This window comes from Ictalurus furcatus, chromosome 11 (genome assembly GCF_023375685.1).
Source record: "Ictalurus furcatus strain D&B chromosome 11, Billie_1.0, whole genome shotgun sequence".
NCBI lineage: Eukaryota > Metazoa > Chordata > Actinopteri > Siluriformes > Ictaluridae > Ictalurus > Ictalurus furcatus.
This window is the reverse complement of record NC_071265.1, coordinates 27,566,435-27,584,907: the sequence shown is the minus strand read 5'-3', so window position 1 is coordinate 27,584,907 and position 18,473 is coordinate 27,566,435. Positions and strand designations below refer to the sequence as shown.

Here is an 18,473-nt window from a genome sequence, read left to right as displayed (position 1 = left end):
AAAAAAAAAAAAAACCCGGTAAGAACCTATTGGTGAATAGTGAGAGCGAGCAAATATTACTGTAGAAAAAGACTGTACAAGCCAGAATAGCAAAACTGGAAAGTTTCTATCAGTCCAGCTAAGAAATCCTCATTATCAACAATATATAAAAAGAAATGTTAATAACCAAATAGCTTACAATAGCACTAAGTAGCACTCATGTAGCGTATTTAAAGGAGGTATATTCTGACAGGATTCCCTTCAGCTTGTCAAGAACATCAGTAAAATTTTAAAACAGTGATGCAAAAAAAGAAAAGGACTAGACAGATTACCTGAGAACATTTAAGTTATTGTGGCGTCACCACTCCTTCTAGCCTTCAATGCCTAAACCTTCAAACACTATAGTGACCCAACAAGTATGTTACATAATTCAGTAAAGCACTACTATGAGTATATTTTGATACAGTTTCTGCACTTTACACACATACATTTTATAAAACATGCTAAATTCTGTTGAACAAGATGATGGGATGTTAACTTTTCAGTGCAAACTGTTGCAGAGGTGTCAACATTACTAACAAGAAAATCCTAGCAGACCTAGAAAAAACTTAATTTTACCACAAATGAGAGAGCTAATTTCTTTGTTTTAAAGCGTGTGCCAAGTAACAGTAAAAAAAAAAAAAAATAATAAAAATAAATAAATAAATAAACGAGGCAAAAGTCGGGCTCCTATAATTTCTACAGCTCTTAAATTCTTTTGCTGACCAGAGGGACTATTTTACCATCCGCTTGGTTACTATTGGCTCATAAATTGAGGCTTGTGAATTTACAGGTCATCGTTCTTCATGGATAAAGTCAGCCTAAAGTGAAATTCCCAGCTACCAGAAAATGACTTTGACGTCCTTTTCCCTTCAGAGAATTAATGACTTCTCTGCAAGGTGAAATCTATGTGTGTTTGGTCTGACTCTTCTTTATGCAAAAATTCAGAAAATTCTAGCTTCACTGTAACAAAGGGAGAAATATTATAAATACTACAGATATGCATGGTGGAACCTCTGTAACAGCCTGGTATTCCAGTCCATTTCTTTTACTGGAGCCACTCACTCACTGAAATTGGTTTAGTGTAAAAGACTAGCACAATCAGTCATTTAACATGACAGGCTCCAAACCAAAGAGTTGTGACATATCTGATCTACATATCAGTCCGTACAGGATCTCGCAAGGTTTTTTTTTGCGACTGTTGCGGCCAAAACTGCTTGATTTTGCTGCTGCTGCTATTTAAAAAAATTTTCAAGGGAACTTGCAGAGTATTTTGCAATTTTTTTGTGGAAAACTGCTGGAATTGGCAAAATTGCAACTGCATGAAATTCCTCTGCTCTGTCTTTCGCAGTGGTGTTTGTAGGTAAATGAGACCTTTCAGGTGTACTTACGTTCGACGCATGTGAATTGAAAAGGGCTTTGGCTGAATGCGTTTTGTGATGATGTCACTTGACGTGTCTTGGCCCAAATCGGCACAAAATCTGCAGTAATTTTGAAAAATTGCATGCTCGCCTGAATATTGCGGAATTTGCTTGATTTTGCGTTAATTTCTGCAATCGGAAAAAATCTCCAAAATCCCGGAGGGACAGAAATATGGTAAATAACCATTACACGAGATAAGCCTTTCTCAATCTTTCACCCCTGCCAGCAGTCTTAAAAGAGGTTGCAAAGGTCATTTGGTCTTTACAAAGGCAAAATACTGCAGTTTGGCAGGCTAACATGGTTCAGTACTTGTTTTATAAAATCTTCAAATAGATAATGAAATCCTTACCATTATTAGTAATGTAATACATGCAATGCCATGACCATCTTCAAATACACGTTAACACTGAAGCTAATCTCTATTCTTTGATACGGTAGAGAATTCCACATAATAAGGTGCTTATATAAAAGAATGATCTAATGTAACATTTTCTTAAATCCTTGAAACAACTACATCAACTTTGAGGTACAATACAATACTAAATTCTACTTGAAACTTCCTTTAGTTTATAATATTTGTTTTCACATATCTAAGCAATGAAAACCAGGTACTCACCCGTAAACGTCAAAATATTGAGTGTGGGAGTGGGATACAAGTTCAGTTAAAAAGAATTCGTAACATTTGCAGGATTTTATCAAAGCTAAGAAACATCACTCGGCTTTCATGGTATCCCTGACTTCTGAAGGCAGTGTGTCAAACAGGGTGTCTTCTACCACAAGGCCACTGCGCTTCAAGGCTTGACAGCAGCCAAGCTCAGCTGGCAAAACTTCAAAATGATTGCCCTTTAACTCTAAATAAGTCAGTGAAGCCAGGTAGGAAATCTTTGGTGAGAGCACTGAGAGCATGTTCCTCCCGAGCTTGAGGGTCTTCAGCTTCTTGCAGAAGAAAAGTTCATCTGGGAGGTTCTCGATTTTGTTGCTAGAGAGGGAGAAGTACTGAAGGCTCTGGAGAACACCTACTTCTGGAGGAATGAAGCTGATATCATTGGAGGAAAGGTCAAGATGGCGTAGCTTGTTGCACAGAAACAGGTGCGAAGGCAAAATCTCAATCTTATTGTGGCTAAAATAGAGACGCTCCAGACTGCCCAGTTTCTTGATATGCTCAGGGATGTGAGTGATGGCATTGTGCCACAGCTTTAGGCATGTGAGCTTCCGGAGGTGCTGGAAACTGATGATCTCCTCAACAGAGCGCAAGCTGTTCTCTTTAAGGTCCAGCTCCTGCAGCTGGGTCAGACTGAAGATGGCATGTGGAATGCGTTCAAGGTCACAATGAACCAGCTCAAGCTCTATAAGATGCACCATTTTTTTCAGGTTGTTCAGCATGACCAGCTTGGTGCCATCGTTTTGCACATACAGACGCTGCAGGTGGCTGGACACGTCCACGACTGACTGGGGGATCTTCGTAAGGTTGCTTTTGAGTGTCAAGGTCTTAAGGGACTTGAGGTCACGTAGAGAGTCCAGGGTTATGTTCTTTGACGCATCTGGACTCAGAGATCCAATTAGTTGGAGTTCCTCCAAGTTTCGCAGACTGTAGAGCCACAGAGGAAGCTCACGGTGGTCATCAAACTTCACACGCAGAACCTTAAGGTTTTCCTTCAGGAAAGCGAGGGCCCCTGTGTGGATTTTGAGGATGCACTGGTGCAGAGAAAGCTCCTGAAGATCTTCCAGCTGAGAAATGGCTGCAGGGATTGTGACATTATTAATAATCTCCAATTTCAAGGACTGCAGCTCGGTGACCTCGAAGACCGTGTCTGGAAGCCCTGCGAGCATGAAGAGTTGAAGCTCCAGTCGGTCGCTGGCATTGGTCTGTAGCTTTTGGCGAAGTTTATCTACGGTCCACTCGTGGTTCAGATTGAGTTGTTTTAGCTTGTTTTCACTCACCTCAGACAGAAACACTGCAAACCTCTTGGAATACAGTGGATCATATTGGTCAATCATGTGCAACATGAAAGCAAAATCATTTTTCACATCCGGGATGTCATCAATTCCAGTCTCCTGCCGCACGTATTCAAAAGAGTACTCTTTCAGGGAACGGTAGAAAAGCCAGTATGATGTATAAAGGCACGTTAATCCATAAACGATTACAAAACACAAATAGCAGTAGCAGAGCTTGGAGAAAAGATGGGCCATGGTGTGATTGCACAAAAATTTTCTGTAGCCAGTCATATTCTCTACATCTGCTTCACACTGAACTGTAATTCTAACTTTTGACACCAGAACACTGTTGTAGGCAACAATAAGAACAAACTTGATCACTTTAATAACAGTCTGACGAACATACATGAGATACAATAAATCGCCTTCCTCCACGTGAAGTCGGAACTTTTTTACCTTCTCAAACAACGCTTTGGCTTGCTCTCCTTCCTTCTTGTCAAGTGCACTCGCTGTTGGTTTGTCCACTACAATCCTTTCAGGAATAGATCTTAGCGACTGGGTTTTCTCCAGATTACCCTCCCCGGTGGAGGTATTAAGGTTTGATCTACTGGCACTGTTCTTTTTGTGGTCTTTCTCCTCCGGACTCTCTCCCGACACCTCAGACAGAGCCCTCGTAGTCCATGGAGAATCAAAACATTTGCCCAATATGGAGATGAAGTGTTCAATTTTTGAGCTTGAGCCAGGGAACTTGAACCAGAAGTTACTGCACACCATGAATACAAGGGTATGTATGAGCACCAGGTAAGGAAAATACTTGGCATACCAATGCAGAGCTTTTTCATAGCACAGTTGGTTAACAAAGCTGTACTGTTGCAGATCCAAGTTGGTTTTGAGTCCCTTCATCTCATAGGGTACAGGCACTGGGGAGATAGGTGGAACAGAGGAATTGGTCGGATCCCTTGTGAGCTCCGTCTGGTTCAGTGAAGGCACTGTTTGGTTTGGGGCATACACCCTTTGAGGAAGACATATGATTTTGTCCTGCATTACCTGAAATGGTAATGGAGAAAGTATGTCAATACTAAACATTAGAAGCCAGTGTAATTGAGTTTCACTCTGATATATGGATTTTCTAATGTCTTTCAACCACTTAAGTCCTTGTGTGGTTCTTCTTCTGGGAAGATAAGAAAAATAAGGAATATTCAATTGAGCAAGAGCTGTTTTCATGCCAAACCAAAAAATAAAACCAAAAATGAGATCACATAATTCGATAACAAAATTATTTAGAAAAGAAAACAGCATGGGACGGTCGAGTTCTATTTTAGTGTACCGACGTCAGTGTGATTCAAACAGGAAATGAGTGGTTATGCTCATGACTCCAGGAGACTCCAGAGGGAGACATGTTCACTTAAATGCCACAAACATGCTCAAATACTTTGAGCACTAACATTCTCAATGAGAGCAGCTTAGTCATGGCTACAGTTCTGGTTATGAATCCATTTTGGCTATGAATGGAATTTTGGTATAGAGACATCACTATTCTTCCATGTAATTCATGTCATATAACTGAAGGGTCTTTTTTCACCATTCTCTGTGAAAAGCCTTATGTCTGGTAGGTTAATTACCATCTGCTTTGTGTGGGAGGCCCTGTCTGGAGTTTGTTCCAAAATAAAGGGCACCATCAAATATAGAATAGAGCGCAAGCCACCCAGAACAGCCAGAGTGCTCAATAAACCCTTGGGGCAAAGATCAACAGCATCGTATTCATGGTTGTTTCTGTTCACCATGCATTTGAGCATCAGCCCTAAAAGAACTCATAAAACCTGCATGATGCGTTCCTGGTCACTCAATCATCCTCTAACTGCACAGCCTTTTAGCGGGGTTGTGTGATTATTTCTTCTATTTATAACGGGGTTACAATTCTATAATGGAAGGAAATAAATGAATTAGGGCAGTGAAGACCAATATCACTATCCAAGCTTTGTGACGTAAACTCATTCAAATAATCAGGCACTGCTTACAAACTATAATGTAAGCACTTCTAAGTGCTGCCACAATGCACTCTACAAGATGAGCATGGGGTGGATATTCCCACCCAGATCCAACAGATCTAATCATGGCTGTTTATTTAATCGAAATGACTATTAGGATTATCTACAGGAACTTAGATAATGAAGCAGACAGGACACATGACTAGCTGGATCAGGAGAAAGGAGGGAGACTGCAGGAGAAACTCCATTTTAACAAGCAGGGCAAGGCCTAGGAGGGAGCAAGGAAAGGAGGAGCTGAGCTGTGTTTGTGTGTGCCTGCTGGAATTGCTTCTCCTTCCTGTAAGCAAACCAACAATCCACTATTAAGCACACGTCAGGCAACAGTGGCCTGTCTGTGCACAGATGGAGCTGGAGTGATCGGACTGTGGTGTGGAGGCGTTCACTTTCCACTCCTCGCACAAGAGGAAAGCTGTATTGCTCGGTCTGTGGTCACGTTGTCCGTTTATTCTCAATCTCCAAAGAATGTTTTAATTGCCCCTCAAAAGCACTCATGCAATGAATCCCGAACAGAGCAAGTACTCCACAAGGAAAGGAGTGGGAGCCATATTCAAATGATATCCAAATGCTGAGAAGAGACATGCAATACGAAAGGTCTGGCACTAACCTGCAGCGTGCAACCAAACACGCCAATCATGAGCATGACCACGGAGAGATATTCGGCGAAGACATCCCACCATGGTTTTAGGACTCGGAATGCCGGCTGCTGTTCCGTGAACTGACGGAATTCTGTGACCGGAATCATTTTCCTGCAGGGACACAGTGAAGAAACATGAGTTCAAAGTAATGAACGTGAACTGTATCGGGGCTCATAGTTCATTTCTGCAAGCTGCTCTTTTGGCAAGAGCAAATGTTCTACAAAGATCATTCAATCATGTCTAAGGCATATCATGTTTCAGCATAAATACAACAGGAAGGCAGATTAGAAGAACGGCCTCTCATGAATAACCGCCCTTGAACTGCCCTGATGGCACTGTAAATGCATTTGCCTGAAACAGCCCCCATGTTGTGCATCGTCTTCCATGCTGTGGGCATTTCACAGTCTTGTCCAGCAATGTTCTGTGACGAGCACCTGACCCACAACAGCATGTTCTGTATCAATAACCAGGGTTAACTCAGAAAGACTGCTGATTATTTACCAAGAATCCAAGTGGTGCTTTGATGAGCTAAGATTGCAGTTTGAAATAGCCTGGCCTCAAATAGTAGCAGAGGTGCCAACATTACTAACAAGAAAATCCTAGCATGTAGAGGGGTCAAAAAACAACAACAGATTTTTACCACAAGAACCCTAGAGTATGTCGATGGATGAGACAACTATTTTTTTTTCCAGATGTACAGCAATCAATAGTAACAAAACATCTTGGCAAAAGTATGGTGTGTCTATTTAACAATAAGCAGGGGCAGCATTTTTACTGCCGAGCCCACAGTCACACGCACTCATTTTCTATTGGCTCACAAGGCAGATGTTCGTGAATTCATAAGAAAAAACAAGCACAAAATGACAGTAACAGCCATTAGAAGCAAATGCACATCATCTGTGTCCCATGTCCTTTCCCCTTCAGTGAACTGCCTTTTCTGCTAGATGAATAATGAATGGTGTCAGACTGTCCAGTTAAAGCTGCAGTTATCAAGTAGCTGACTATGTAAACACATTATGCTGTTATTCACCAGTTGTTTCATTTTCTTCCAGTTCTGGTTATTATAGAAAGAAGCTATTTAAAACATTCAATATTTTAATAGGTTATACTAAAAAAATTAACTACTTTGTATATGTTCCAGCTTGTATGCAAAGGTCAGTAAAACTAAATGCCATGATCACATGCATCATGCAAATACCTTCAAGTCTTCTAGACATATATTCTTTTTGCAGTACCCTACCCCTGTCAAGCTTTTCTCAAAAGTTTTCTCTGGCTAAGCAAGACGAACTGGGGAGCCCATATAAATTTTATTTTTTTTAAATCACAAGTAGCTGATATTTGCTTGACATACTGATGCAATTCCACATCTGGCTGCAATCTAGTCATGTCTGACTGAACCTAATGCAAGTGCTCTTTGGTCTAAGTTCAGCTATATTTCCTCCATCCTTTCAGAACCACACATATCCTCATTGAATTGATAAATTATTGACGTAGGCGCTATCCTGCTCTCTGCTCTTGGTACTTGTGAAAAGCATTTTGTGGTTGAACCGTCGGCAAGGAGACGATAACAGAAACCAAGAAATACATGTTCCTAACGAGAACACACATTTGAGGAGAAAGCCACTTTAGCACAAAGAAAACCACAATGATTTCTTGTCATCTTTAGAGAGCTAAGGTTTCTTTAAATAGGGCGGTGTGTCCGTACTGCAGATTAATGATCCAGCATTCCTGCAAAGTCTTTATAAATGACATAATTCAGACAATCTTTTCCAAAGTAAAGCACATCCTATTTAAAGTAAAACTGTCATGGCAATTGTCAAGAATGTCAGAATCATGAACATTGGGGGGGGGGGAGAAACTGTCAGCCAGAACTGTCAGTGTGATTTAGAGAACTGTTTAAAGAGGTTCTTTTCATAAAATGGTGTAAACTATCATAAAATATTAGTCAGTTAATATATGTAAATGTGATATGCAAATTTACTATTGGCACTCATCTAGCCATAACATCTGTGAAAGTCAAAATTACAACTGTAATACAAGCTTCCAAAGGTTCAGCATTCTGAAAGTACTATGAGAAATAAATAATATGAAATCAATCAAAGGAGTGCCACAATAATATTCCCTAGATTCATTAAAAGGATCGCATGGTGTCTCACAGGGGTGGAGTGATCTAAAAACTGTACAACTCTAAGATAATTCTCAATACATCAATGTACCTGCTTACATCTTCACATTGTTAAAGTAGATTACATTAAAGTTCCTATAACACTGCAGAAACCGCACAGGTGCTAATTATTTTTTCTTTTAAAGATTTTTAATAGCAGACCTATAAAGAGGGTTACACTTAAGGTTTAAACTGTACAATACTTTGGCCTGTTTTTTGTCACAAATAAAAGAACGCATAAAAAAAAAAAAAGGTATAAAATAATTATTTGGTAATGAGCTGAAATCATCACATGCTCAACACTGACCAATTTAGTGAAATTCCAGCAACGACATCCGACGCCAAAGTTCTGGCAGTGTTAGAAATGTGACCTCTGCTACGATACTCATCGGAAACCTACAATAGGAGCACTGAATTGGATGATGTGAAACACATGGGATAGCTACCAATACAGAAGTGACAATGCCAAGACTTAAAACATCATAACGGACAGAAAAGATATGCTTAATACTTCAAGCTCACTTTGAAGTATTTATGTTTATGAGACCCTGTTTTGTGCACAAGCCCAGATTGCGCTGATTGATAACATAAGCAGAAAGTAGCGATTGTCTTTAATCATAGGTCTTTCATTGATGGATCCTCATCATACTGTATAATCATAGTAATATAATACATTATATATTTTGGGAAAGATACTATTGTGATCATCTCATACAGTGTGACAAGTAATAGACATAAAAGAGCACTGAAATCATAAATTCTAGGCTTCAGTGGTTTATCACATGATGTACAAAAATGCCTTCTCTGATTTTCAGATCTTCAATACCTTGTAGAATACATGGAACAACATGCCACACCCACATACACTGGTTATTGTTGGCATTCTTTGTACCAATAAAACACAAATACAGAAAATAACTATTTGAGATTTCCTTTTGACAGTAGACCGTCTACCTTTAGACAACTACACTAAATATGCATCTTTCAAATCTAAGCTGATGAATGTGACCAAGCTAATCTCTGCTCTGGGCCTTGGATTTCCACTGAAATCTGTATACTGCACTTCGGAATAAACATGTCTGCCATCATAAACACTAAACACACAACAGGCTCTGTGAAATCCTGCACAATCACATAACCATGGTTCGCTCGCGCTCTCTCCCTCTCACATACATACACACACACGTCTCCCTTATTTAGGTTAGAAAGCCAACGCTCAATAACAATAGTATGTTTCACTGTGAAAGGCTAGCAAAGTGTCTGCAAAAAGATCAACCTATTAATTATTCTTGCCTGATAACTAAGACAGCAGTGTATCTTGGGCAAAAACAGTAACAAATTTAGACACTGTGTATTCCTCCTTTAAACATGCTTCAAGGGTGTTCACAAAAACTATGTGGATGTTTTAGTCCACCAGCTGTGTTAAATCTAGTAAATATGTACTCTTTAAATATGCATGGCACCATGTCTGAAACTCAAGCGGTGGGGTGTTGGTGTAGCCAACGGCATTAATAACAGTTATAGACATATTTGGCTTAAACTCTGTCTATGGTTATCTTAACAGGCTACAATTATGGCAAAGGATAGTGATGCAGTTCCACCCTAGCTTGAGTATCAGACAGATGAGGACTGGCTGGCTTCTAGAGGGGAAAAAAACAAAAAAAACCACTGGACACTGAGACATGAAGTAGAGCAAATAAGGGTGGTGTGTGAGCTGTTTACGCATTTCTTTAATACCCAAATACTTCAACCTCAAAAGTTTAAATCAAGTTGGATTTTCTAAGGGACTTACATTATACTCAGATCGCCTTAGGAAACACAAATCTTCTGGATTATTTTGAAAATCTTCATGGGCTGCTCACTGTTCCCAGGGTATCTGCAGGTATCAGCACTTCAAATTGAATACTTTTTAATACCATATTAAAGACATTTCCAAAAAAAATTAAAAAATTTAAGACCTGCACGTCACATCAATCATGCTATAATGGATTGTGTTCATGCATATATAACCAGTTCTGGGTTTAAGTAAACTATAGCAGGGTAAACTTCTACAGAGGTATATGGGAGACCACGTCAGTTACTGTGAACCGAGCCACTCTAAAACACTGATGAGCCGTGCACACACACACCGAGTGCAACACAGTCCCACGGGTTTACCATCTCAAACAGCAACAAGCCAAAATAACATCTAAATCTTCTTTACGGTGTCATTTTAAGAGATTCTAATGACCCGCAGAACCCCTAGCGCAAGCATCTGGGACCTGGAAAGCTTTACACTTCTTTATTCTCCTATCGGTCCCTTTCCTGGCAGGAAATGGGACTGTTCTCAGACATGGGTGGTGAAAAAAAAAAAAAAACAGAAAGAAAGAAGACAATGTGTCTCTGAATCATCTCCAGGATATAGTGCTCTGTTGTGGATGTATTCTTTAAAACAATAGGACAAAGGGAGACTTAAAACGTCCTTGACGTTCTCTTTTGGGCATCAATTGTGTGTAATTACAATGTGCTCATTTGAGAGCTGAGAAGGCTACATGTGAGATGTGCACACACTCTCTGGGCGAGATGTGAAGAGATTTCATACATGTTTACATTACAGAGGACCTACGTTTTCACTACAAGTCCTGGCCTCTAATGATACACCTCACAGATAAAAACGTGGCTACTATTCTGTCTATGTGTTTGTTTGTTTGTTTGTTTGTTTGTTTAAATGAATAAACGCACACTTCTACGTATTTCCCAGTACTATTACGTTCAAACCAGCAGGCTGACATGATGGACCAGTGACCCAAAATGTTATGTACCAAAGCATAATCAAACACGTCGCGTGCCACTAGACTGGAACACGTTTTCTGTGATGAATGGGTTGCTCTTGGCGCGCGCAACACACAACAAAACAAAGTTCAAACATTTATTTAGACCAAAACGCTTATTTTTTTTAAAACGTATTAAAGCGTTAAAGCGTATTTCAATAGGCGGTATTCAATAGTAGTTTAAATATGAAAAGAGTGAGTAAAAACAAGACACAGACGAGCACTTACCCTGAAAATGGAAGAGCACGAGCGGGTTTTTTAGGGAATAAATGAAGGGGTGAAGCAGCATGTCCTTGGGACTGCGGTGTAGACCTCGGTTCTCTCTCTCTCTCTCTCTCTCTCTCGCTCGCTCGTCTTTTCCTGCTAAAATCTCAAACGAGCTGCAGTGACCGCGGCGGCCGCACGAGGCTGTCGTCGTCAATGTTTTTTTTAAATACCAACTTTACTGTATATAGGCTATTGTTTGTTTGTTTGTTTGTTTGTTTGTTTTTTGTTTCCAGTTTTTCTTTCGCGCAGGTCTGCATCCTGTCTGACCGAAACAGCTACATAAAACGACTGTAATTCCCGCTTATGACGTCATTGTGTTACTCACCATTAAGTGTAGCCGATTTGGAGGCTTTGTAGCATAGTGGAACATATTCCGTATGCTCGTGAAATCATGTGATACTCCACATAAACAGTAACCCAAGATCAGGATCCAACCAGGGAACCTGGAGTGGTGAGGCGGTAATGCTGTCCGCTGCACCACTACACAAGGATACAGAATACCCATAATGCACTTATGGAATAGGATTTGTAGGGTACCTTTAGACACTTCAAGAATGAGGGTCAGTTTAACCTCTGTTACAAACTGATAGGCCTACAAAAAAACTAAGTCTCCTTTCATAAATGTTAAATGTTAAATAAACATCTCTTCACAGAAAGTTTTAACCTATGGATGGTTAGCCTAGTTTATATGGGTTTTTTTTTCTTCTGTGAAATAACACATTTTAAAAGTCCATTTACTATTAAACTTAGATTATGTAGAGCGTCCCTGTGAATTAGCTGTTGCTACAGAAATTATAACGTATCAGAATGAGAATAGTTATAAAAACCTGCCATTTGCACTATTTTGAGAGCTGCTGTTATAGAAAATTAATTAAACACCTTCTGACCAATCAGATTTGAGAATTCAACAGCGACTGTGTTTACATGCACATCAAATTCTGTTTATTTAATTCTGTTTATTTACAAATTCGGGTTGCAGCCATATTCCGAGTATGTTGTTTATATGCGTACAGGCATCGGAATATTCCTGTATACATGGTTGTTTTAAGTATATCTAAATTGCCATTCCTAAATACATAGCCTGCAGCTAAGCATCTGTTAGCACCCACAATTCCTTGCTGACTGAGCATGTACATAGATTTCCTTTCAGTGGATTTTCTGAATAAGGTGTTTACATGCAACAAATTTCTGATTAAAACAGGCATACTGCAGAGGTGGGAATCAAATTTTGGCGAATCAGAATATTGTCTTAATCTGAATCGGGCAATCGGATTGTGGCATTTACGTGACTCAATACTAATCAGAATATTGCCAAATTCCAATCAATATCAGAATATTGATGTGCATGTAACCATAGTCAGTGTTGCAATATATGAACAAATGTAGAATACTAAAAAGTCATGAATACTGATTTGTATTTGCAGTCTAACTGTTGGCGATGGACTCCTTTCCCACTAAATCGTTCCATGCACCATTGAATAGAAGGGGAGGGCTTGTAGTATACAACAGACAAAACATATGGCTGTAGCAAGTATGCCTGCAATGACACTTCCATCTCAAGTTGGCAACTTAACATCAGGAAGCACTGGATGGCAGTCTAGCACTCATACATGCATTCCAAGTTTCAAGTTTATTTGTCACATGCACAAAAAGTCAGGGGCAATTGTACACTGAAATGCTTGTTGTGACATATACAGCTGTGCAATACAAAAAATACACATCAGAAGAGGATTACTTATAAGGAGAAGAGGAAAGAGATCACTTAGAACTACAATGTGTGTGTGTGTGTGTGTGTGTGTGTGTGTGTGAAAAATGGCTAGTGTTTGAATTTAACAATGCTTATGTACAGATCCAACTTTTAGATTAGTTCATAATATATACTTTCTAGTGTTATGGCTTGGTATGTTATACAATACAGCAATGGATGTGTGAATAAGTGTGCAGTATGTAATTGATTTGGGGTGCACCATAACATTTAGGCACAGAGTTGTCGGATAAAAAAGAATGGATCGCACTGTAATAATCTGAAAAGGAAAGAAATTTATAGCAACATTAAAATCTATGTTGTCCAACCATCAATTTAATAAATCAAATTTAAACAATATAATCTGTTTAGTTTTAGATAGAATGAATGTGCAAACAAACGGAAAACAAGTTACCATGGTGGAGAAAGTCAGATTTATAGTACATTCACATGTAGGTCAGTCTACTCTCTTCGGATTCTGTTTCAGATTATTGGGTTACAACCACGTGAATTACCTGCACCATCAGTCTGTATGCTTACACAGTCCCTCTCTGTCTTCTGAAAGCCCACTTTCATGTCCCACTGGTCTCTTTAGGATCCTCTCATCCACTAAAAAGTCCATTTGGTTTGAGGTTCTGACATTCCTCTAGTTCAGAAGGTACAGTCTGCAGCTGCTTATCCTTCAGGCCCATTAGACTATGGTCTGTCAACCAACTGACTTGCTCTTAATTGTACTCAGGCTGTTATGGTCCAGAATCAGATTATATATTTGAGTCCGTTTGGAAGAGAATCAATCTATAAGGAACAAAAGACCAATCTTTCCTCAATACTACACTCATTACACACATATCACTCAATAAATATAAATAACTGCTCTTACTGCAGTGTAGCTCCATGTTACATGCTGGGGTAAGAAAAACTGTACAGTACAAAAGTGCTTAGTGTGGGGGAAACTGTAGCTTAATGGTTAGCACATTTGCCTCACGCCTCCGGGGTTGCGGGTGCAAATCCTGCCCTGTGTGTGAGAAGCTTCCATGTTCTCCCTGTGCCTCTGGGTTATATGCATTGTAGGCTGATTAGCATTCACAAATTGTCCATAGTGTGTGCATGTGTGCATGATTGTGCCCTGCAATGGGTTGGCACCCCGTCCAGGATGTCCCATGCCTTGTGCCCCTAGTTCCCTGGAATAGGCTCCAGGCTCCCCCGCTACCCTGTCTAGGATAAGTGGAACAGAAAATGGATGGGTGGAAGTCCTCTATGTGGTCAAACATCGATACAATTTTTTTTTACACTATGAGATTATTTTAGTTTGTAATTATGCTAGCCTTGATTCACAACCAAAGGCAGGTGGCAATAATTATATAGTTAATGTGAGTCTTATCCAAATATTAGAGAAACTCACTATACATTCTTTCATCCCCAGTTCATTCAAAATTCTGCAATTTGAATCTTACAAGAACATAGAAAACAGAGTACATACCGTAAGAGATAAAAACTTCTTAGTTCTGCAGTTTCTTTGATTCAAACCCAACAAAAAACCTCAAGAACAATTAAGCTCCACCCACTTATAATCGGACCTCATTTTAATAATCCGTTTTTTTTTTTACTACTCACTTTACAAATTTCATACACTCTTAATCAACCTGAAGTCAGATAATATTCAGCCTGAGACTGACAAATGTAATCAAATAGATTTTTATTCAAAGGGTTTTAGAAGTGTTCACTGATGATGCAGTACCACTGTTTACTGTGAAAAAGGGTCAACAAAAATTTGATGCAAAAAAAACCCCCCTGAAATATCAAACTGAAAATTTTAATTACATACAAGGTCTATATGACTTTGAGGTATACTATGAGTTTTGACACATTTCTTAATAGGGGTGCTGTAACATTCAAATAACTATTTTCCAGAAACCACTTGTACAATTCTGACATACAATCATGATTCGTGAACATTGTTGCAGGAAGTCCACCCTCAAATAATTTCAAAAACTGCTTAAAATGTGTCTGTTAAATAGCAAATTTGTGTCTACTTGAAAAGTAGTGCTTGGATCCCAATGATTTCCATTTGTAGCATATAATGTAGCTAAATATGTATATCATAAAACAAATTCAAACATTTTAAATGCAGTGAATGTCTTATAGTGTTGTTGGAGAAAAATCACACCTGCATGCACTTCAGGTCATTTCATTATGGATGGCAGACAGTTTGCTATGACTCACATCGATTCACGAGCATTGTGAAGCTGCTCCAGGGTTCCTAAAACCCCTGTGTGAATGGGAATGTATATGATGTTGCATTCAGAAGAAGAAGAAGAAGAAGCCTTTATTTGTCACATATACATTACAGCACAGTGACATTCTTTTTCCGGTTATCAGAATGTCAGAGTGCAGGGTCAGCCATGATACAACACCAGATAGGAGCAGATAGGGTTAAGGGCCTTGTTCAAGGGCCCAACAGTGGCAGCTTGATGTCCGTAGCAAAGTGTCCGTAGTATATGAATGTGTATTGTGCCCTGCGATGGATTGGCACCCCATCCAGTGTGTACCCCGCCCTGTGCCCCATGCTCCCTGGGATAGGCTCCAGGTTCCCCATGACCCAGTAGGATAAGCGGTATAGAAAATGGATGGATGGATGGACGAATAGATGTCTATCCTTCAGAATAAACTGGTCAGTTATGCTCAGGACTTTTTTTCCCTTCAGTTTCTGAAAGGGCTGTGGTAGTCCAAAGCCAGTCGCAACACTTACTGAGAATGGAGACAAAATGCCAGAGCCTAGAACTTGTGATTGGATATTAAAGTCAGAAGTTGCTTTTAATCACCAAATCTAACATTTGCAGCATCACTACATAGGGGAGGAATTTAGTAAACCTGTGTTTATAGCATACAGTACTGTGTCAACATAGCTATATTGCTGCAGGTCAAGCTTGTAGTTGTATCGGTGATGCTTCTGTTTACAGATACGCTACATGGGTGACATATGAACTTGCGCAGTGACCCATCTGCATCCCTCCAAGCATGGCAATCATGAAAATTAGATTGAAGAGATAATGGCAGAAGACATCCCACCATGTACGAAGAACTGATGGCCATCTTCAAATCTTCTGAAAACACTCCAGCAGCCTGAACATGAAAATCACAATATTAAGTTGATGGAAACCGGTAGGAAACTTTTACAACATAAATCGCTTTTTTTGTAGGCTGCGAAATGCATTCAGTGATCTCTCCTCTCGACAGAGAGCAATTTTCACAATTCAGTGCTGACTGCAAGTCAATTAAACATTAAGTACCACAGAGAAAATGAAAATCTGAGGCATTAGGAATTCCTTTTAATTTGATAAATAGACCCTAAAAGCCAGCAGAGCTGGGATAATCCATTAGATCTCGCCCTTCAGGATTTATGTGTATTTAATCCATAAATAAATCAGGGGTGTAATGAATCCTGCATTAAATAAAAGTAGGCAATTTAATGATGAGGAAACGAATATTTGAGAGTATTTCTGTATATTTGAGTACAGAACAAATGTAATTGATCTCAAATAAGGGATAACAGCGCTGTTAGCTCATAAAAACAAAAGAGCAGCAGCTTCCTTATAGAAGTTGTGGAGACAGCAGATGCTGGACTCCAAGATATAAAATGCAATGCAGATACAGTATATGAATCAGTTGCACAGCAGAGACTCGACTCAGCTAGTTAGCAATCCAGATGACAAGCACGATGGTGTTAATGGTGATATTAGCATGAAAGCCAAAGCTGTGAAAGAACAGTGGGGTCCAAAACTCTGACAGCTCTAATGAAAATGCTTCTATTTTAAATTATTTTCAAATTTAACACTACAATTTACGGGACAAAATATGTAGATCTGAGCAGACTGTACAGATGAGGTGACATAGCTGGACAGACTAAAGAAGTAAAGCCCTGCTGCATTGCCTTCTTTCGGTAAAGCTGATGTAAGGGTTAAATCTCAATGGCATCACTATCAGCGTGGATAATTAGAAACATTAGGAAACGGTTAACCAAAGTAAAAAGCAGACTAACGTCAGTGAAAGAAGTTTAAACTGAAAATGTCAACTGAGAACATTATTCATTACAAAATAAATCATCATCAAAATAAATTTGCCATTCAATATCACATGTGAATTCTGATGTTTTTCAGGATGGATTTTTTCCTTCAATAATGACAGAGAATAGTGTTCATTAAAACAATTAAGCTCTTGGAGTCTATACTGCCTGCGCAGAAAGGAACAGAATTCAATTTAGGTATAATGAGAGAAATAAGAAACCTCTATAACCTCTATAAGAAACCTCGATCTTCCTGGATGTATCATATTTTATGACAGATTGCCTTTTCACAACTCTGATCTGCCTACCTGAAAGTGGGCTGCTGTGAATGAGACATCTGTTTCTGTGTGTGTGTGTGTAAAAGTGTAATTACACACAAGGGAAGGGGAGGAGTGCTGCACAGCAATTTAATGTTCTTTCTACCTAATGTCTAATTCAACACGTTGGCCAATTGTCAGGCCCAACAAGAATTAAAACAAACGTAGCAAAAGAGCAAACTATGCAGAGCAAACATTCTCAAGATGGTGATATACCTAGATGTTTGTTATACTCAGGGGGAATTCAATAGTTTAGCCAAAACTAGCAATATCTGCATAATACAAATAGTTATGTCCTGCTAGAATGTTCCCCATCATGGCTAGATAGCTGTCTAGCTTCCCGGCAGCTAGCTAGGCTAGCTAATGGCAGTTCTTGTACGAACAATTGCCATTTATTCCAGCTTTTAAATATATTAAATCAACATATTCAAGTAGTGCTGCTGTTATAATGTGAATAACTAGTATTACATGATATTAATTCAAAATTCAGCCATTCACATCACTGATTCACTAGCCACTGATTATGTGATTTAATTAATTATCACCCATTAGTATAAAAAAAAAGTCTGTATTTACACAGGTACATTAAATGCTTTTTTAAATTACTATAGAAACAACTATAATAAGGCATGGATAAACTGCTATTTCATTACATGTTTATGCGTACTATATATATATATATATATATATATATTTATTTATTTATTTACAGTACATACAGTATACACTCCACATGACCTCTTAAGGTGTGATATCTGGCCGCAAGTCTTTAGCAGATCCTTTAGTAGATATTAGCAGCAGATCCTTTAAGTCCTGTAAGTTGTGAGGTGGGGCCTCCGTGGATCGGACTTGTTTGTCCACCACATCCCACAGATGCTTGATAAGACTGATATCTGGGGAATTTGGCCAAGGCCAAGTGAACACCTTGAACTCTTTGCCATGTTCCTCAAACCTTTCCGTATCATGAAGGGGTGTAAATGGTCTGCAACAATGTTTAGGTAGGTGATATATGTCAAAGTAACATGAACAGAGTACAATATACATAAATCT

General features: G+C 39.1%; 1 protein-coding gene across 2 annotated transcripts; it reads right to left on the bottom strand.

Moving 5' to 3' along the window:
- Positions 1-1,258: 1,258 nt before the first annotated feature.
- lrrc8c (leucine rich repeat containing 8 VRAC subunit C) lies at positions 1,259-11,454 on the bottom strand. 2 transcript variants are annotated; one of them, XM_053635790.1, is made up of 4 exons: positions 11,261-11,454; positions 10,015-10,098; positions 6,028-6,169; positions 1,259-4,422 (listed from the first exon to the last, which is right to left on the bottom strand). In XM_053635790.1, coding segments are annotated over exons 2-4 (2,415 nt in total). In that variant the 5' UTR covers positions 10,017-10,098; positions 11,261-11,454; the 3' UTR covers positions 1,259-2,151. The 2 variants fall into 2 exon arrangements, with proteins under 2 accessions (XP_053491765.1, XP_053491766.1); XM_053635791.1 differs by lacking the exon at positions 10,015-10,098.
- Between the last annotated feature and the right edge of the window lie 7,019 nt (positions 11,455-18,473).